We start from the raw sequence: 21791 nt of genomic DNA, 5'->3' as shown, positions 1-21791 counted from the left end.
TGGACCTGGGGCTTCTGGTATCTTCTTCAGAAGCAGCCACTACATGTCAAAGTGTATGACACAGCATCAGGCTAGCTGAATCAGATCTGGTAAGGTGACCTTTATATTTTCAGATGAGGTGGGTTCTGGATACACTGAAATTCCTGAGCTTCAGTTGAGGAAGGTTTCATCCTGAGTTTTTCTACTAATAAAATCACAAGGGGACAGATCCTTTCTTAAGCCCAGTATCTTCAAAGATCTCCCAGTGCCCACCACTAACCTGCCAACACTTTGCTAACTGCAACCAAGTCTGCCCAAGCAGGCCAAGGTTTCCAGGACCATGGCTGCCAGGGCAGCTCTGGGTGACACCAGCCACTGGCACCCGGGCAGACACAGGAGCTGTTGGCTGATGGTGCCTGCAGCCTGGAGACAGTGCCTGGGAGCCCGGCGGCTCGGAGCCAGCCCCTGCAGCCGCTGTGTGCCGGGCCACCAGGCACGGCTACAGGTCAACCGCGAGACATGCTGAGCACTTATGCATCACCTCCTCACAGAGCTACAGATACCCGACCCACACGTCCCTCAGCAGGTTTGTGATAGTGCACCCAGGGCCAGTATTATGGCACCTCTGTATCTTAGGCAATTTTTACTGTTGGCAACCTTTGAGGTCTGGGACGTGTACAGCTGGACAGCTTGTAGGTGGGAGTAGCCAGGACAGTGCCTTATACAGTACTGCAGAAAGGAGTAACAGCAGTTTTGACTTAACATAGAGCAGGCCAAGGTGCAGATCACATGCATTTACATACATCCCTATTTTCTCTCCCTTATAAACCCCAAGCTGACTCAAGAAGAAAACTGCAGCACTCTCTTAGGATGTTCCCAAAACTAAGTGGAATACCACTGAGAATCACTTCAAATATATGTGCTTCATGCCCAAAATCAAGCTTAAATTACCCCATGTGAGCCTGCTGATAGCTGTTACATTATTTAACAGCCTTGCCTGTTCCTACTGCAGATGAACTGCGTGCATATACACATGCACTGTATGTATAATACATGCATGAGTGTGTATGCACATACATAAAACCAGTTAGTGTATGCATTTCTCCACATATTCAATGCATACCTGGATATACTCCATGAATTCAATTATGTGAGCATTTTCAGGGTACAGCTTCAGATTAAAAAAAGAAAGAACCCAATAAGATAGCACAGCACTTCAGTGGCTGGTTGATATAAATACACCAAAGTACATTTTTCATAAGAACTTTCATTTATGTGGTATTTTAGTATTCAAAAAACATTTATTCTTTTCCAGTTCTTTGGCTGTATCTGGGGTATTGATTATCTCTGTATGAATGCATGAATGTAATGGCACAGAAAACTATTTTGTTGTCCTTATAAACTCTCAACTGGCCAAGTATTTCTTTCATCTTCTATTGACAGTAACTTATACCTACCAAAATAAATTGCATAGTGATGAACATAGAATTTTCCCCTTGGAACTACTTTGATGAAAAAACAGAAACCAGAATTAAGTGGCTGTGGACTGCGACTATTTAGATTTTTTAATTTGATTTAAATAATTCTCATAATTTTATTAATAAACCCCTCAACTGTGGGGGTACATGACATATGACATATGACAGAATTACTCTAAGTCAGCTGCTTAGGATCAGCCTGAAGGACATGCCTCTGTTTTTCTGTAATGAGTATCTCCAGTGCATATAGCTAACTTCTTGTCCTTGCATAGGGTTTTCCATTCACATACAGAGATACATATCTACTTTTAACATCTTCATGAATGGCATATTATGTCTTTTCTTCTTTTAATGCACAAAGGATTCTACTATCCTCTCATCTATGGGCTCTATGCTTATGAGAATATATGTACAAATCTGGCAGAAAGGAAGTTATTTCCACTGCCTCATCAATGCCAGTCATCACCTAAGGCAGTACCTCAGGTGTATCCCTTAGACCCAAGTATGGTGCTTAACTTCCTCTGACCTAGGCAAGGGTCAAACATCTTTTCTTACTTGATCTTGGAAAAGAATCTAGTCAACATGTCAGCACTATAAACACATTAAATTGTATTTTCAGCTGTACTTCAGTAAGACATCAAAGCACCCACCTTCTACACTTCCTTAGCGATCAGAGCACAATTCTTCTAACAAATCATGCTAGCTCAGTACTTCGTGTAATTCTCAGCCACCAGTTACACCAGTTTGGTAACTTGTAACCTTCTGATGGTATTTTTTAATGTTTCATTGTTTTCAGATAGAGTTTGAAGATACACTGCCATTTCCTTTGCTACAATTAATTACTGGTATTTTGAGAAACAGCTAGTCTATGTGACTTCTGATCTGACACTTGGCCTAGCTACTGAAGAAAAAGCAACAACAAAAATCCCACCTAGAAGGGCATCAACATCTCATCAGCAATAATGTGAGATTTTTCCATGGTCCAGTACAGAGAGGTTTTTCCTGATCTTGCAATCAGCAGCTAAATCCTTCCTGTGTTCACATTTCTGGGTTATTTTTCTAATTGAGGTGTGGTAAAGAAATACTCTTTACACAATATTAAGGAGAAAAACCCTCCACGTATCTACTCAGCGACGGGAAAATCAGTGGTTGAAATTCCAGGGCCGCACCAGGAGGGGACCACGAGAGGGCACTGCTTTCCTTTCTACGGGAACAAAAGGCGCTGGACACAACACTGATGTACCGCGCTGATTTAGATACATTCTGAGGTTCTTTTTATTCCTGCATTACTTACGTTTCCTCTAAAAAAAAGATGAATCCATTAGTAAACTAAACTACGTGCGCATCAGTGCTGGTCTGTAGCCTTAAAAATGAGCTTCCAATTTAAAATTAAATATAAAGCCCTATTCATGCTTTCTACCCGCTAATTTGAGCAATGGTATTTAGTAATGGTTAATTAACTATGGCATCAGACTCGATGTACTTAAAGATTATATATATATTTTCAATATATGTTTTTGTTTCTATTTTTAAAGTTGTTTTGATCAATACATGGCAATAGGACTAGTAAGAACAGGGTAACTATTAATAAATGTGACTGTTTTTTCTAGGTTTTTAATATACTCTTGAACTTGATCTCTGATGAATTGCATTTAAAGAGGAAGTTCTGTTTTTCTAATCCATATGGTCACCAACACCAGTGTGCTTCCAGGCTATCTACAAAGTTACACTGGGGTTCTGGCAGCTAGCTGGGGATCTAATCTCCGCGCTTGCCTCAAGAATGAACAATCACTGAAGTTAATCAACATTTTAACAACCACGAGTAATATATGAGTCTGAACAGCAGATATCTAGCTTGAGCTCCAAAAGAACCTGCAGCATTAGGGTTCCTAGGCAGAGGCAGCTCAGTAGGAGCTGTGGGTTGCTGGGGGCTGGTCTGAGTGCCAGTTATCTACAGCCTTGATAACGACTAAGAGCAGGGGCCCAGTCTCGTAAATCAAACATGGGTTTCTGAAGGTGGCACACAGTCCTTTGTGCTGGAAGTGGGTGAGAGTCCCCACAAGCCTCATACTGCGGGCAGAAATTAAAGTGGTCTGGTACCCACCCAAGGGACCTGGCAAAAACTGATGAAATCAAGAAGCCACTTAATAATTTTCAGCATCAAACTAGACTGAGTCGTCATGGCCTTATTCAGCATCAGTGAAAAGCCTACAACAGATTTCTGTAGGGTCAGTTCGGGGCCTACTCGCTACCATTTGAAAAATAAATGTACGCTTAATAGAGCCAAAAACATTCTTACTCATAAAATGTTGTCCATCCTGTTTCATCACTCTTCGTTGCTAAGAGACCACTGTTTCCGTTATATGTCATTAATCCGAGCTCCAGGGTCTGTGTTGAGACTAGCTTGAGTCCACCATTAGTGCCAACAGCCAGCGTGACAATCTGATTATCCGGCATCAGTAAATGGCGGGGCATCCCACTGGCATCCCGACGGACCTTCAGGGAGTTGCCATTGTTGTCCATCACCTCCGTGACATCGTTATCGCTGCTATAGGTGAAATTGTACAAGTACTCCCCGGTAACAAGGCTGAGAGTGTACTGGTGAATCCCATCAGCATTGAAGACATACAGCTCCTGTTCTCCTGGAGATGCAGCTTCATATTGGTTAAAAGAATTAAGAATGGGCCTGTTTTTACTGACAGCCCTAATGCGGATGTTTCCAAGATCAGCTATGTAGATGGTACCATCTGGGGCCACAGCTAAGGAAGATGGTGAATTTAAGATGGCATCAGTGGCATACCCATCATCCCCAGAATAGCAATTACAGTTGACATCATTTTTGCAATCACAGTCTGAAGCTGCCCCTGCAAGAAGGCATATTTCTCCATTGGTAGTTACCTGGCGTAGCCGATTAATTTTTTTTTCGTCTGTCTCACTGATGTAAAGAACTCCTGTGTGTGAGATGGCAATGGCACTGGCTGATTCAAGTGCAGAGTGAATAGCCAGTTTGCTAAGAGAGTAGTCTATACCAGGAACCTGGCAGTGCATGGGGCGTCCAGCAATAATGCTAACTTGATGATTTTCTGTGATCCGTAAAATAACATTGTTCTCTAAGACATAAAGTGAGTTGTCCATGGGATTGACAGCGAGATCAGTAGGCCACTCCAGCCGTACCTATGAGTTGCACAAATTATTACTGTAAAACTCATAACTGAAAAGTACACTTCTAGTGTTTAAAATTCCATGTGTAACAACAGCAAATTAGTGAGGGGTTTATCAGCGTAATCATGAAACCAAGTCATGAACGGCAACTATTTCAAACAATGCTTTTGTTTTTCAGCAATATTAAAGCTACGTGCAGTGGTAACTTTGGCTAATTGTGTTTCTGTGCAAAGAATGAATGCTACATTGTGGAAGCTCTACAATAATTACAGAAAAACAGCAATTAAGACAATAACTCCCATTATCTCAACCTTATCTCACTACAGTTGCATAAATAACCTGTGTTAGCCACAGTAAAAGGATGGTTCACTCATTTCAGTAATGAATCAAAAATACTACCATCTTGTGCTGCATAATGTATTTCTTAAGTGGCCAGGCAGTCATCCAAAATAGATGCCCATCTCTTCTAAGGCAGAGAAGAAAATAAATGCACTAAGATACCTGGGAGACATCCATGCTGGAATCACAGCTGAGTGGTCGAACAGCAGTTAGGTCATTGGAGCCCAGCAGGGTTGATATAATTCCATTCTGATCCACTTTTCTAATCATAGTGGCATCAACAAAATACATGAGACCATATTTATCCACTGCAATTCCTGAAATATAAAAACCAGGCATCAGTGAGGCTCCGGGCTTCAAGGCAGGCTTCATCTTGTTGGCAGCTTTACAAAATGGTGACAGTTGTTTGCTTCCCCTGTTCTTTCCTCCTTTCCAACCTGAGCACAGGTCCTGGATCCCTCCAAGTACCTGTAGTTCTGGTGAATAAATGGCATCAAGCAGGTTGATCCCTTGGGGCTTTAAAGAAAACCAAACCACAGGAATCCCCACAACATGTCAAAGAGCCAGTGGAATGTAACCTCTTACTTCTAAATTCAAACTCTGTATGATGCACTGTGTGAACCCTATGAAAGCCAACAAACCCTCAGTTTTAATCTCAGAAATTTGAGGTGTTGCTTCTTCATCTGAAGGATCTGGGAATTTTTAGAAATCTTTTTAAATTTCTTTAAGATTTAGAAAAATGAAGAGGACACTACAGTCTTTCAGGATTGTTTTTTAATTCTTTGACCTGTTGCAGCAAGGAATATGGGAAGAATATCTGGTGTTTCCAGATGAAGACACAGGGGTTTCCAGCCTAGGAAAAAAGGAAAGGTTCAATGGCTGTCACACTGGGAGTCCTTAGAAAGGAAAGGCACAGAATGAAAGGTGCTCCCTTGGAGGAACAGAAGGATGCTGCTGCCTGTGGTAAGGAGGGCAAGCTTTTTCTCTCTTGCCTTTCCTGCTTTGATTTGGTGCGCTGCCTTGTCCGTTTTGTGGGCTGAAAATAAAATATTGATCTAAAAATTCTGTCTTCAAATGGTTGCAGTGCTCATCCTGTTGGGCAGTGAGAGCAGGTACAGCTTTATCTTCTAACTTCTACATAGAGGCTTACCTTCAAACATGGAAACAGCTCTGTCCTGTTAATACGCTCTGTATGTATTAACTGAAACTATTACCTCTACAAAGAAATAGGACCTTTCATTCTTATTTGCTTTTACAATCATCTATTTTCAACCATTGAAATAAAACCCAAAGAAGTTTGTAGCACCTGGCAGTACACCTGATCAATTCATCCTTACAATGAACATGAAACAATGGGAAGAAAAAAATCCTAGCAACAAATCCCCAAATCTCTGTCATCTTGAAAACTTTCTCTCAAAAATTAGAAACTGGAAAGGGCAAAAATCCTTTTATTTTTTCTCTGCCTCTGAAGAAAAAGGGAATGCACAGGCTAGAAACTCAGATGAAAAGTCGTAGCAGGCAGTTTTTCTCCCCAAAGACTATCATCTCAAGCAGTGATTTGTTCCCCAGTTTACATGCTTGCTTCTTGGAGTGAGCGGTACCCTGCTAATTTGTGTTCTGTTCTCCTTTCGCAGTGTTCACTGTTAGGGTAATAAAGTTTGCTTTAACTAAACAAAGCATGAACACTTGCCAATCCACTGTAATTAAAGCCCAGAATAAAAACTACTGAGCAAGGAGTGATTTAATTGCCAGATAATTATTTCCACACCCAGCCCAGCCTCACACAGTCATTTTCTCCAGCTTCTTTTCCTACTTTACCTCGAGGGCTCATGAGGGTTGCGTCCACTGCCTTCCCTCCATCCCCACATCTGGCTTCGTCAAAGGGCAGGCATTGCTCTCCTGTCCCTGCCACCACTTCAGAGTTACCAGCTAGGTCTTTCGTGCCAGAGAGGGACTTGACTCTGTATATCCGTCGACTGTTGGTGTCCGATACATACAGTGAGCCTGAAACAGGGTCCACGGCCAGATAGTATTTATGAGCAGGATTGTTGCTTTAGAGAAAAAGAAAGCATAGAACAGAAAGAGCTGAGCAGTCTAGAAACTTCACAGGCTTCAGAACTTGGATACTCATCAGGCACAGAGAGATCTGGAAAGAAAGTCTGACACCTTCACACCGAGGTGGGGTCTGAGGGATTACCATCTGCAGCTTTAATGTGATTAGGGCCTGGTCAGTGTTGCTAAAGAATTGCCGTTTCAAATCTCATTTATCCTCCTACACCAAACCTTGCACAGCAGAGCCCAATAAGCCAAAGCTGCACAGCAGACTTGTCTCTTGATCTCTTCTGTCCTTTTGGTCTGCTCCAGGTGAATTCTCTTTAGCTTACCTCTACCTGCTGCCCTCCTCCCAGCCACCTTGTTTAACTTCTCTTGAAAGCAGAAGTCATGGGAGCAAGATCATAAAATCAGCTTCTGAGTCACTTATATTATGCCACAAGATTTGTGAGGTCTTGTATAAATAGGAGGCAGAGGCATAACAAATTTATTCCTAAAGCAAATTTGTTCTCATTCATTCTTATCAAGAATCTCATTTACGGCAGATGAAGTTGATTATATAGCTCAAACCAGAGACCCCAAGTGTCTGACTTTAACTCCAAACCTTCTGTTATTGAAAAACTGGTCCTCAGTTTGTGATTAGAATGGGCGCTCATATGGAAACCTACTTCTCTTCTGAAATATATGGGGTTTTGACAGTTCGTCACGTTTTGGAACTACTTTAGCAAATCTTCTGCAAATTGAGAAATGTCAATCTTTGCCATATATGTACATTCACACACACACAACTGCAGTGCAGAAATATTTTCAGTCTTGCCTGGCTAGTTTAACTCAATTTAGTTGGATTTTAAGCATGATGTGAATTTTGCAGCCTTTGGAGCCTATGGATGAGTGTAAATAAGATCAATGGCGGTTTCAAAGCATAGAAGACAAATGAAGACAAGAAGAAAAAAAAAAATGAAGGTTACTTACCAGTAACCAGAGATATTTGCCTCCAAATATCCACACTCCTAGCTTCATGTGGCAAAAGTGCCCATCTCCAAGAGTGAGGATACACAGAGGTAAGTTACGATGGACATAAGCCATTTCAAGGTCACACTGGCTGGAAATATCATAAGGCCACTTTTGGCAGACGGATTTATCAGCACCACAAAGAAAACTGCTTTCATGTGGTCATGACCAGATCAGGAGGAATGAGGAGGTCCAGCAATATCACTTTCTACAGTTATTTTCCTCTATGCCAGTCTTTGGCATGGCATGATTTTAGGTCAGTAACAGCTCTAAAGCTGTAGAAAGGAGGAAGGAGTTTGGTTTGACCAGCATTCAGTTGGCAGAGGTAGTACCATCTGCTGAAGTCTAGGAGTGTAGAAATTAGAGATGAAAAAATACAACAAACAAAAAAATACTTGGCAGGTTCATTTCATGCATGGATCTCAAAGTACTTGAAAAAGATGGGTATTACACCCATTTTACAGAGGAGGAAACTGAGGCACAGAGAGGTTAAGTGGTGTAGACAAAGTTATGCAGGGAGACTAGTGACATGCTTGCGATTAGAGCACAATCTCTTTATTCCCCAAGTTCCTCTGCTTATCCTCAGCAGCAGACTGCACCTCTTCACTAGGCCCTTACTATATCCTTCTTCTCCCTCCCAAACAAAGCTCAGTCTTCTTTGTCACCTAACAAGATATTTCTTTCCACTCACAAGGTTTCTGCAGTCTCTCAAGTACCTGTGCCATTCAAACACCTGCACGTTGGTCCTTGAACAGAAATTCTTCTTCAACATGCTCTCTCCTTACACTGAACAAACCCTGCTAGGACACTGGTGTTGTGCAGCACTTCACAAACGCACCCAAGCTCAGCTTGAGGCTTTGCAACAGCAGCAGATGAGCCAACAAGGGACAGCTGTACCTGCAGGCTCTGGCCCTGAGTGCCCTTTGCCTGGCCCTGCTGAAACATAGGCACCCACCCTGGCTGGGTGGGGAGTCCAGGGGCAGGTATGAACTAGGTGCAGACACCGCTGCCGGCCCCATAGGTGGGAGCTGTGCCAGCAGTGCCTGCAGGAGCTGCGCTGCTCCTGACATGAGCCACACTGGAAGTGTCTCTTCTCTTCAGACATGATTTTGCCAGCCTGTGCTGCCTTCCTGAGTGAGCACGCCCTGCTTCCCTGTGCCCACAGCTAGCCTCAGGCATGGCCCGCTGCTACCAGGATGGGGTAAGGTGTAAGTCAGGGTAAAGAGCGATGGCAGAACACTGGGTTACGTCCCTCTCCTCTTTCAGTCATTGGTATGTCTGTGGAGCTCACCCTGCCTTCTCCCCTGGAACCTCCCTCAGGGAGTCAGTCCAGACCAGGGAGCAGCTCTCTGGAGCTGCAGATCTGCTGCATACCCCTTTGCTCTTTCCTGGGCTCGGTAAGGGAACAGATAGCGGCAGAATGCTTCATCCCTGGCTTGGGGCAACCTGGTCGAGTGGAAGGTGTCCCTGCCTGTGGCAGGGGGTTGGAACTGAATGATCTTAAGGTCCCTTCCAACACAAACCACTCTGGGATTCTATGACTCTCCACATAAAATATTTGAGGGACTTTAGCAGAAAACAACTGGTGGAAGGTGACGTGCACTCACCATGTCCCCAAAGAAACTGGGAGATTATTACCTCAAAGAGCAATAAATTTTAAATGAGAAGTAAACATTTATCAAACTAGCACCTGAGCAACCACAGACCTCTGCCTCTCTTCTCTCCGTGCCACTGGAATCTTTTATTCAAATTACAGGAAGCCAATGAAGGTACCTGGTTTTAAAAGATTTCCCATAACCTTCAGTATTGCTCAGAGGTTTCTGCCAATAATGGCTCTGCCTCTTGCCCTCCACAGTGACTACAGCAGATACCACTGGGCAGCCTTGCTCTGTTCCGGGAGGGAGCCCAGTGCTTGACAGCATGTGGTACAGGCAGGATCAGCTTGTCCTCCCTTTTCTTCTCAAATGTGCATCAAATTCACAACCTAACGACAGCTTTGCTTTCAATCCAACCAAAAAGAGAAGTGCCCAGAGCAAATCTCTAAGCATCTAAAAAAAAAAATAACTAAGCTGAGTTAGTGCAAACGAGGAGCCTCAGCATCACCAAAAACCATCAGCAAATTATGAATTAATTCATCCAGAGAAGAAAATTTAGTGAAAATGTATACTTGCTATACCAAAATATATTGTAAAGGGGAAATTAGACTGTTTAATCTGGGCCACCCTTTGTATCTAATTGCGTCACAGAAATGGAAAATATGGTTTTAAAAGGGTGATGCACAGGACACTATGGAATACTTTCTTGTTCTTGCCTTTGATAGTCTCCAGGGTGAACATCCTCCCTGTCCCGGAAGATGAACAAGCGTTTCCTATGCTGCTGCCATCAGAAGCCCTAGTGCTCAGGTGAGACAATGAAAATCTCCTCTCCTAATGTCCAGGCAGGTTCTGCCTCCTTCCTGCACCTTACAGCAACTGCATCCAGTGGTTGCATACAACCAGCCCCACAGGTTGACTGACTGTTAAATGTATTTGATGAAAGAAAATAGAAACTAAATTATGAGAAAGGACAGAGGGTTCAGAAAATCATTAATGACCAGAAAATGAGTTTTTGACCTATCTGCTGTCATTAGTGCTTTTGTGAACCTTTCTGGTATTTGTAAAACTGCTCTGGTAGTTTGCCTCAACCATTTAGACCAATTACAGACAGCAGGGAGAAGTGCTTATAGAGAAGTTATCTTGGGGTTCATTATACTGGCATTCTACTAGAAATTTCTAATTACTGTCAGAACTTATTTGGTTGCTTTTTGACTGCATTTCATAATTGCTAATGCTTATCATATTCATAACACACAATTACCACATAAAAATGTTTCTATATATGGTACATGAAGAACATAACATTACACAAGAAGCACAACACAAAAAGCAAACACAATGAAGCAAACAAACCATATCAAATTATATGGGAAAGAGCTCGTGTCTTACCTATGTTTAAACTCTTTATTTCTTTATAGAAAGGGAACAGAAGAAAAAAGAACAAACAGTTAGCTGAAGAATAGATGGTAAAGCAAACATAGTATTTGTTTTATTTTACAAAAGGACACAGGAGAAGATATCTCTTTTCAGCACTAGCCTTTGCTTGGGTTACGGATGAAAAGCGACTGGGAGCGATAGAGTTGCAAGCTGGTTCTCTGCCCCCAACCTCCACCCCCCGTATATTTTACAGGACATTTTCTAGACCCCTGAAAGAGTTTCTCACATGGAAATATGAGTATCCTGTGGGCTAGGAGCTAGAAAAACTGGCAGTTTTCTGAATACAGAACAGGGGAGGGAGAAGCACTGGGCTCAGGATATCACCTGCCAGTTGGAGGCAACCTCTTTAATCAAAATAGTTTTCCAACAGGCTACTTCTAAACAAATTTCTACTACAGAATATACTTTCCTCTCCTCCCAGTCCCTAGAATAATTGCTTAAAGCAAGTTTGGATGCTACTCGGTATCTATTTAAGCCTATCAAGCAAACCTGAGGGTAAAAAAACCCAACCCTTCTAAGTGAGCAGTAAGATACTGTACAATGGGCGATAAATAGCATTAAAGGATCTGTATCATCTAGACACGAAGTCAAAGGAAAAGTGTCCTTTACTTCCCGGAAGTAAATTAATACATTCCCCACACCACAGTGTTTCACTGTGTTTAAGTCATTTCCATTTAGGAACATCCAAGGAATGAAACAAAGAGGTGCATGAAAACTCCCGAGCTGCAGCACTCAATGCACTGCTCCAAACTTGCAATACCAGCGTGAAGCGTGACATGCAACACTCCTGAGTCAAAATTCCTATTAGCTACTCAGAGCAGGCATCTTCATAACGACAGTGCGAAGCAAATATGCACACTGGGATGTTCTGACTTACAAAGTTACTCAAGATTTATACTGGCTTATGTAAAACCAAAATTACACCCGTTGGGAAATCTAAATAGTGATGTATTTGGTTTTTAATACTTATGAACATATTATTTGCAACGTTATTCAAGCTACTTGATACTAGCTGAAGACTGGTCTCATTCTTACTTATTTAGCTCAAATTGTCAACCTCTTACGCATGTAACTTATATAGATTTTAAGTTTACTACTGAATCATGACTGCTGCTATAGATGATGTTTGCTGGAAGGGACCTTAATTCCCTTTAGAGGATCAGGGGACAAAAGATATCACTGCAAATGCTAAAAATCTGTGTGTCAAGCTATTTGCAGCTGTCCAATAGCACTCAAAATGCAATGGCTTTATTGTTCATTGCTAATAGCTGCAACAGAAGCTAAAGAAATTATGCTATGGAAAGCAGACCTTCCTAAAAGTAGAGAGAAAGTGGACAAAAGCGGATTAAGAAGTCCATCTTCTGTTTCTTTACAGATGTTCTCATTTTCCCTCATACATGCTGAAAAGCCCAAGTTCTTGAAAAGCCCAACAAACACTTTACTGTTTGTTGTAAACTTGGAGACAACATTTCCAAGTATCAGGTGGCCTGGGAAACTCTCTGGCTGATATTAGCAAGTGAGGTGCATGTAAAAGCCTTACATTAATTATCCAAATTTGAAACTGTTTCTCTTCACCTATAAAGATGTGATCCTATTTACTGGAAAGCTAAAATGAACTGAACAAATTAGAAACAAAAAAAATCAGCATTATATACCTTATAATGCACAGCTACAGTGTACATTGAAATAAATATTTATAACTGGTCGCACATCCATACCAGCTCCCTCCTGTGGTTTATACTGAGCTGCCAGCAGAAAGCATGCCATGATCTATGACTTTTTGGAGTTTCAAATCTAATGAGGCAGCCTGATGGTATATGAGGTAGGTGTCAGAGAGTGATTTCAGGGTAGAATTGGCCTGAATTGGAACTCTTTTGTTGTATAAAATCAGAATTCACAATAGTGACATCAACAGAATGACATGAATGGAAGAGAGGTGTAGAATAGAGCTAGGCCTCCTATTCTCTCACTGTCCAATCATTTTGCACTTTCTCCCACTAATTAAAAACTAAAAGTACAGTGGAAGAGAGGAACTGGTTATGGCCATATCATTAAAAAAAAGGCTAATGACCTAAATTTACTCTATGGACTTTGCAGCTGTATCCAATTTACAAGAGAATTAACTGTATTGCCTGAGTGGGCTGCAGAAGTATCAGGAAACAGCCAGTATAAGCTATTTTTTTCTCATTTTTCTGCAAATACTCAATAGTGCTGTAACTATAAGGTCCAGTTACATGAGTTACAGTTTGAAGCAGTAGCTCTTGCCTCTCCTGTAAGAATGAAGAAAGGAGATGGAACAGAAATGGGTGAAGTGGTACACTCTATGCTCATGCCTTCCCTATTAAGTGACCAAATCTTAATGCTGGGGAGGGGGCGCGGGATGGGGGGACAGAGGTTCAATCTTAAAAGGAGTTCTGATGATGAAAGTGACTCTGTATGTCAATCTTAACTGCACTAGTCAATGTACAGAAATAGACTCACAAGCATGGGAAAGCAGTGGGAAAGTGGCTGTCAAAACCATTGACAAGAAAACCTTCCTGCTAACCTTGTAAATCTGTTTGAATTTGCTTATCTCTGTGGCTCAATACCTAAGGGCAGTCAATTCTGCAGTTTTCAAACAAAACTAAATGATGCATAGTACTGAGGGGAGATTGTATCAAATGATCACCAACAAGAAAGAAGAACATGGTTTGTTCTTTTTGTACAAGCCTGTTTGTCCTTTCCTCTAACTTCTCTATAGTTATTGCTCTGATAAACTACAGACTTTGAACTATGCATTTCTGTGCCCCATTTCTCCACTGGAATTTAAATAGGTTGAAAGTGACAATGTTTTACAAAATTATAAAAAGTAATGGCAAAGGCTGGTTTGAGCACAGGCTACAGAAATGAAGCAATAAGGTTAACACCTTACCTCAGCTCCAATATACTAGTAACATTCCTGGATGGGAAGATACGCCGAATATAGTTAAAATCTCCAACAAAGAGACTTCCATCAATACCCACTGCCAGTGCTACAGGGGCCAAAAGCTTATTTCCTTCTGCTAGACCATTGCAGCTGGGACAGGATATGCTTCTTCGGCGCCCATTCCCCATAATGCTGGTTATCACAGCTGGCTGCTGAGTTAGAAACTGATTTTCTCCATTGCCTTTGTGCAATATACCTAATAACAAAGAGGAGAAGAAGTGGTTATTACTGTCATTCACTGCAGGGGACTTCAGGTAGTTCTCTTTTCAATAGCTGCTGTTAAGGACTGTACACTGAAATGACTGCAGCATTTGCTTCTTCAATGGTGCAAAAAGAATGGAAGGGCTTTCCGACAGTAAAATAAAGGTTTAATGAAGATGCTAAAACCCACACATGTACACAACCACAGCCCCAGACATAAACCCACAGTCCTTTGGTATTCATTATGAAAGAAAACACTGCCATACAATTCTCTGGCCTGTCACAATGGTTTAGATTGTTTTATTAACTGGGAAGTGAGAAGGCAAACAGTGGATGTGTTCCTTATTTGTGTCCCTGGATTCTCCCACTCCACTTTCCTTTGTTACATTCTGTCTGGAATTTCATGCCAGCCTTACTGTTCCCTTTCCACTTCTCAGTCTTTCACACTTTTTTCATGGAAAATGAGAAGTGAGAAATGGAGGCACAGAAGAAAATGAAAGCACAGCAAATGGAAAGAGAGGAGAAAGATGAAACTCCTGGAAGGGCTGCTAAGGATCAACAAGGGAAGCTAGTGGTAAGGATCTTTAGCAGGCTTGAAGAAGTGCTTAAAGATGGGTTTTCTTCTCAAAATATTAGTTCAAAAAGCAGACCCCTGCTCCCAGAGGGGAGTGGATCCTCTGCAGTGACCATTTTCCATGCCATCAAAGACTGTAGAAACCTAACCAAAAAATTTTAGCCTCTGGTTCTCTTGGAAATCATAGCATCATAGCATAAACCAGGTTGGAAAAGACCTTTAAGATCATCAAGTCCAACCCAGGACTGCCAAGCCCACCACAAAACCATGTCACTGAGGGAATAAGATGCTTTAATGTTTTCTACATTAACCTGGCATTCTGAAATCACCGTTCTTTGGATTTCTTCTGTTGCGTGCCTCAAAGTCTTGTCAATTTAGTTGTGTGATGTGGGGTTGTAAGCAATTGTAACAAGTTTCACTCTCTGCAACTTCATTCTGAAGTTGTGCTGCCAGAGGCAGTTGTATGCAGTTGTATGATGCTAATGTAACTGGGACCCTGCTGGTGACAACAGTGAATTATCATGTACTATCCAAATGACTATCATCTCTACAGCATCTGACTGCTGCACAACACCTGAAGTGTGTGCAAAATCTTGCCTATTCTGAATACTACTTTATGCCTATTCTGAATACTACTTTAGGTTTCTTGAGTAACAATATCCTTTGCAATTGGTTAATGCTGGGATCAGCAGGAAGGCTGTAGAAAACACTTCACAGGATCAAATGAAATGCATGCTAAGCATTCAGCTCCCTAAGGTATTTCAAGTAAAATATGAAGACCAGGAACATTCAGCTTAGGATATGTAAAGACAAAGAAAAGGGAGGAAAAACCAAACAGGTGACAAAGGAGAAGGACAAATGAGACTCAGTATCTCATCACAGACTTGTACTCCCTCTAAGCCCCATCTCAGATTAGAGGGAAAAAGGTCAAACGGAACCAGAATGGGTGTGGTTGTTATCAGAAAAACAGGGAAGGAAGACAGAAGGACATTACGAGGGAATACATGAACAACAGATTAGAGGATAAAGGACTTGCTGTGCAGAACAGTAAAACATTTGTTGAAAGTCTACAAAAACTTTCTGACAACTGAAACGTGTGCATGCTTTCCTGAGCCAAAGGTGGAACAAAAACACTGGAGAAATTGCTTTTTCAAGTGTAAATATAAAGCAGATAAAAAGGGTTCACAAAACTCCATACAGCACAGAAAACACGGAATTAACTAACTCACCACTCTTGACATTAAGTACATGATGTTTATCCAAAGACCATCCTCCTAAATTTGAAGGATCTAGTTCAAAGCCTTGCAGCAGTGCTGTCCTCTTCTCCCATAAAATGAGACTGGGGCAAGTCTCATATTCAAACCCCACAGAAACTGAAATAAAATAAAAACTAATATACTTGCTGAACAAACACTGAATTAAATGTCCAGAGCACATTCAAATCATTCAGCATTCCAGCTCCCCAGCCCCTCAAGATGGAGTGATTATATTCCTCTCTTTTATTCTACAATATTAAATTCAGATCTTTGACTAGACACAAATTTGAAACTTCATTCATATGTACTCTGCAGGGATCTGATCACTTCTCTTTGAATAGCTGGTGGTGAGAAGTGAGAGTTTGGTGAGAGTGAGAAATACGGGGTTTAAAATATCATAAAATTATTCTATCAGATCACAGATGAGATCAAAGTCTTCATTTGCCATGTGTTCACAGGATTTATTTAGTGCGTTCACCTTACAGACCATATACCAAGGAGCAGTGAAAAGTTTGGGTGCTTTTAAGCACATAGGCACTGCAAGCATTACTCAGGAAAGCAATATCCTATGCAACAATGTAAGAAAAGCTACAGCAAAGACGATTTTAGAAAATATAGAAAAGAAATCAGAGTTTGAAATCGGTTTTTCTTTTCACACTGGCACAGCTCTGATGCCTCTTTTTAGCACTGCTGTATCAAAAGGGTTCTGATATGAAAATGAAAACTTAAAATATGATGATCACTCTCCCTCCCCCCCCACTAGAACCAAGTGAACTAAAGCCAGCTATAGAACTACAAGACTGAGCAGCATTAGAAAAGGACCGTTTTCATTTCAAATGTATTGCACCACAAGAGGCTATAATAGCATGCATAAAAACCCAAATGCACTGAAGAATGCCAGACAGCCCAGCAGGATGTTCATTTGTTAACTGAAAGAAAATAAACACATAGTGATGGACTAGGTTTCACCTAAGTTCCTGTGGCCAGTTTTTCCCATGTCTGGTCTAAACCTTGTAAGTCAGCTACCGATCAGGAAACACAGGCATGTTGATGGAGTTTAAACCCTCTGAATGTGATCTTTAATGTGTAAAAGAAACATAATACAAAGATAGATTGTGTCAGGAGGACAAGAAATGTTTAGTCTGTATTTGCTTCCCCATAAGAAATCTATGCAGTTTTCTTACTGAGAATTACAGGTCTTACTTGAAAAGTTTTGGAGCTTGTATATGCTGACTTACCTACAGCATCTGACAACCCATAAACCTTCTGACCATACGCATCTGTTTTGTCCCAGATAAATGTATATGCCAAGTTGGGAGATGCCTGAAATGATTTTTGAAACAAATGCCCTTCTACTGCTACCATCAAATGAACTTTGATTAGATTCAGTGGCACAAGTGACTGAGTCATGGTGATCTTAAGTAGGGATTTGTATCCAGCAGTACGGGAACTCAGGTAGCTGAGCTTTATGCTAGAGCCAGGGATCTCAATTTCTTCATGAAGAACCTGAACAGGAAAAAGATCAAACATTTCACATTAGTGCTTTGTTATTTTTTCTTAATAATGTCCCCTTGCCTATTCTTATGGACTTACAACTTTCTGATATTGGGAATTGCTGTCCTCAACTGACATTTCTGGAGAAGTAACTCTTTGGTATCTGTGTACACTTTCTAAGAGCCCAGTGCTGGCACAAGTGCAAATAAGTACAAGTACTTTTACTGCAAGTTATATTTAAGGGGAACATAAGAAATAGTCACAGGAAGCAGCAGCTTTCACTAACAGCATAAAGTAAAGACTAACTAAAGTAGTGAAACAATAGCATTGGTAGAGTTTTCCTTTGTCCTAAACAGCCTGTAGTTAGCACCACACACTTTACATAATTCTCTTGAAACACCTAAGCTGTCAACTGAAATACAGAGATGCACCTGATATATTGTTTGATAACGAGAAGGTGCATGGTAGTCAATGATAAACGTGTCTGGGCGACATAAACTTAGGAAATCTCCTGCAGACCTCATTGGAAAACCCGGTATCTGTCAAAATGAATGCAGCTCACAATTCCAGGGGAAAAATGGTGCCTCTGCAGCAAGTGCTCAGTTCAGTACTAGCACCTCACCACTGATTTCCACATTCTTTTCACTCACACTGTTCTTACCTGGGTTTCTGGTACAATGGGATTCCGGCCTGGAGCATCACTGAAGAAAGTTGAAAGTGGTGATGAAATGATGAGTGGGTCAGGACGGACAAAACCACTTAGATCACAGCTGGGAATGGAGTTCTCCTCTGTCTTCATGGCAAGTGTGTCCATGGCATAGAAGCTATTCCATGGCAACCATACTGTCCTTTCCTGACTCATAAATGGAGCCCGTTCAAAGTGCAAGGTTAGGGATGCTCCACCATTTGCCACCAAGTCAAACCTAGAAAAATGTGGGCTTTAGAAGTGACAAGACTGAATAATTCCAGTAACAGAATTCCTGGCTAATGAAATAGGTATATCAGTATACCTACAGCAATAGGTGTATGTCCTGGCTTTGGCTGGGATAGAGTTTGTTTTATCCCTAGTGGCTGGTATAGTGCTGTGTTTTTGCTTTAGGACAAGTTGATCATAAGGCGATGTTTTAGTTGTTGCTGAGCACTGCTTACACTAAGAAGGACTCTTCAGCTTCTTGTAGTGACCTGCCAGCAAGGATGCCGAGGGCGCATGGAGGGGACACAGCTGGGACAGCTGACCCAAGGGATATCCTGTGCCATAGGACATCCTGCTCAGCAGATAAACTGCAGGGAAGGCTTGGCCAGGCCACTGCCTGGGGACTGGCTGGGCATCGATCTGTGTGGGGTCGGCAGCTGCTTTGCACTTGCATCACTTGGGGTTTAGTTATCTCTTTTTATTTTGTTATTTTCCTTTCATTACAATTATTAGCACTATTATATTACTGTTATTATTAGATTTTATTTCAATTTTTAAACTGTTCTTATCTCAATCCATGAGTTTTCTTGCTTTTACCCTTCTGATTCTCTCCCCCGTCCCACCAGGGTGGCTGCATGGGTCTGAGCTGGTGGCTGGGCTTAAACCACAACTGCATTTTTCAGTATTATGCTTCAAATGATCAGTAATGGCATGTGAACCTCTGGCCACTGAACAACTGAAATCCAGCCAAAACAAGCAATGATTTGAAGTTACCTGGACAAACCTTGTCCCTATGTATTATAAACTCTACATTAAATATATAAAAAATACCCAACAAACAAATCACCCCATTTATTACCACAAGTCACCTTTATTTATAGAATCAGCAGAGAAGCCAAGTTCATATGGCACTGGGCACTGAATTAGCCCTTTTCTAAGAGATGCTGTCCATTAAGTACAGAACGGGACATGTGGCAGTATAGTAATGAATAGTAATGAAAAGCTTTGCTGTTTGTGTTCTACAAATCAGGTAACAATTCCTGTGCCCAGGACAATTGATCTCAGTTTTCAGAGAGATGAGGTATTTACATCCACCCCTACATAACCAGAGCAGTAATATGTAGCTGCGCAGGCATTTTGAAATCTGGCCTGAGTAAAATACTTCCAGGTTGTTCTGACAACAGAAGTAGATATCAGTCGTTTCATGGCAACATGACAAATTACTCCATGATTTATATAACCTATTCAGATTTAAATACAGTTCAGTTCAGCATTTACTGTAGCATGAAACCACTGAAGTCAAGCACAGTATGCTTTTATTATAACAGAATAATATTCTGGGAAATATGGAAATTAAACACTCCCTATAGTTCATTTGACTCCTATTAATTATTTCAATTCAATTGTTTGCATGCAAGATGAAGATAAAACAGCAAATGTTTACAATGCACGTGTCACAGAGAAACTGGTTTAGTTACCATAGCCAGGAAACTAGATAAACCCCGACACTCTGATTTGTGTTTATCTGAATTTGTGTGCATTTCAAATCAGCTGATACAAGGGGGAAAAAGCACTTTTTTGCACAGCAGGAAATTGTCTAAATATATTCAATTAGAATCTTTTGATTACATTCTACCCTGAAGAAGCTCAAAAGATAGTGGATCTTCAAAAGGGAAGAGAGTCAGAAGGGAACTCTTAACAAAATATACTCTTCTATAATGATACTTTTTTTTCCCTAGCAGGGTTTGCCTGCCTTGCATTTTAAAATGCAGTATTTCTGGTCTCAGCTGGATATTACTGTAGTCCACAAATGTTTTCATGGATACAAAGCAATTTATTGTAAAGGAGTGTGCCTGCTAAGACGTCATTATCAGAAGTCAGCCCTTGCATATCTACTCGCAGTTAATATTCAAAGTGCCATGTGAAAAATTACTTTTGTGTTTACTTAATAGTTCTTTGCCCTGGGAGGAATGCGACGCATGGTACCACATGGTTCCATTAGATCATACCATCTGTTAATCAGCAAAGACACTATCTGAAATAGAGACACAATGAAGCAAGCAAACTCACGTGCCATCCTGACGAGTGATGGTATAGCCATACTTTGGATACTTGACAAATGACACGTTGACCCCAACTAGAGGCGTTCCATCTGTAGTCACCACTTGGCCTCTTATGAGAGACACGAGACTGAAGAAGAAAGATAATTAAAGGTATTAAAGTTAGTTATGAAAGTTACGTGGCTTATAAACTGAGTAGTGGAACATTTGTGCCTCATTTACTCTAAATCAGAAGATTTTTAGAAGATACTGAAGATGTTGGCCCAGTGTCATCTATATACTTATATTTATACTGCTGACCTATGCAGTGAGGTCTGTGTATACAGAATGGGAGTTGGTGCCTTGTCTAACAAGGCTTTGTTTCACTGTCTAAGGAGGCTTTGCAGAGTAGAAAGCTGTCTCATATTCAGCAATGTCAGAACTGTGACCTTGAAGTCCCACTGAAACAATACTTGGGCACTTCTCAAAAACCTCCCTGGGTACAACAGAGTGTCTGTGGATGCCTCATACACTAGGCGAATACAGTGTAATGTCATACCTCTTTTATACAACTAGTTTTCCAAACCGAGGTTCATATTCCTTCATCTTAGGGTGTGACTGATGTTTGTACACTGCATTTGGTCCTGATCTGCAACCTTTACTTTTCAACTTTGTCAGCAGGTGAAAGGACTTTAAGGCCAGAGTTTTCTTAGCCAACAGGTTAAGCAGCTTTGCTTAACCTAATGGAGAAGAAGAGGGGTCATTCACATGTGAGCCACAGTCAGTCTGTTCTCTTTTGAGAGTACTCTGATGCATCTAAGAACAGAGTGGGCAGAAATCACTGCTGCCCACCTGGTTGCCTCCTCAGCCTCCGAGCGCTGGAAACAGCAAGTCCCACTGCTCCCTGCTGCACTGCTCTCCTGCCTGGCCAGTCTGTTCCTGCCCCTCTCCTCTCCCAGCTGGAGAGGAGTCTCCATGCCCCAGCTCCTTTCCCTTCCACATTCCCTGTACCCTGGGAGAAGCAGATTGGTGAGTGGGGAAAGCTGCATGGTCAAAGGGAGATGGAAAAGACATCCTTGTAGATGTACGTCTCCTCTAGATGGTTTCCTTTTCTATATGGAAAACATGAAAAAAGGAGAAAGCAATCTGGGGAAACAGGGAGAGTTTTAAATCCTGCTGTAAACCATAATCTATAGGATCAAAAATGAGGCAGAAAAGCCCCATTTTTGAACAGACTGTGCTGGAGGGACTGGAGCTGCCCCTAAGTCTTTGCAGCTCCATGCACACCAACAGGCA

General features: G+C 41.4%; 1 protein-coding gene and 1 long non-coding RNA gene across 12 annotated transcripts in view; one reads left to right on the top strand and one right to left on the bottom strand.

The window, feature by feature from the left end:
• TENM2 (teneurin transmembrane protein 2) overlaps window positions 1–21791 on the bottom strand; it is a 691595-nt gene that overhangs the window by 17847 nt on the left and 651957 nt on the right. For 8 of the 11 annotated variants that reach the window (XM_062629179.1, XM_062629180.1, XM_062629182.1 and 5 more), the window contains 9 exons: window positions 20527–20646; window positions 18205–18466; window positions 17288–17555; window positions 16023–16166; window positions 13965–14214; window positions 11006–11026; window positions 6777–7009; window positions 5121–5275; window positions 3757–4631 (listed from right to left, as the gene is read on the bottom strand). In XM_062629179.1, coding sequence (XP_062485163.1) covers window positions 3757–4631; window positions 5121–5275; window positions 6777–7009; window positions 11006–11026; window positions 13965–14214; window positions 16023–16166; window positions 17288–17555; window positions 18205–18466; window positions 20527–20646 — 2328 coding nt within the window. The remainder of the gene's footprint in view (window positions 1–3756; window positions 4632–5120; window positions 5276–6776; window positions 7010–11005; window positions 11027–13964; window positions 14215–16022; window positions 16167–17287; window positions 17556–18204; window positions 18467–20526; window positions 20647–21791) is intronic. The other 3 variants (XM_062629181.1, XM_062629183.1, XM_062629184.1) reach the window with 1 other exon arrangement.
• On the top strand, window positions 448–19376 carry LOC134169000 (uncharacterized). Its single transcript, XR_009966721.1, has 3 exons — window positions 448–565; window positions 14657–14793; window positions 19083–19376. It is a non-coding gene; the product is annotated as an uncharacterized LOC134169000 (long non-coding RNA).

The sequence above is a fragment of the Pezoporus occidentalis genome, unplaced genomic scaffold (assembly GCF_034315485.1).
Source record: "Pezoporus occidentalis ecotype Australia unplaced genomic scaffold, CSIRO_AGI_Poc_V1 ctg33, whole genome shotgun sequence".
NCBI lineage: Eukaryota > Metazoa > Chordata > Aves > Psittaciformes > Psittacidae > Pezoporus > Pezoporus occidentalis.
Note: the sequence above shows the minus strand (reverse complement) of the source record. Positions and strands in the feature narration are given on the sequence as shown.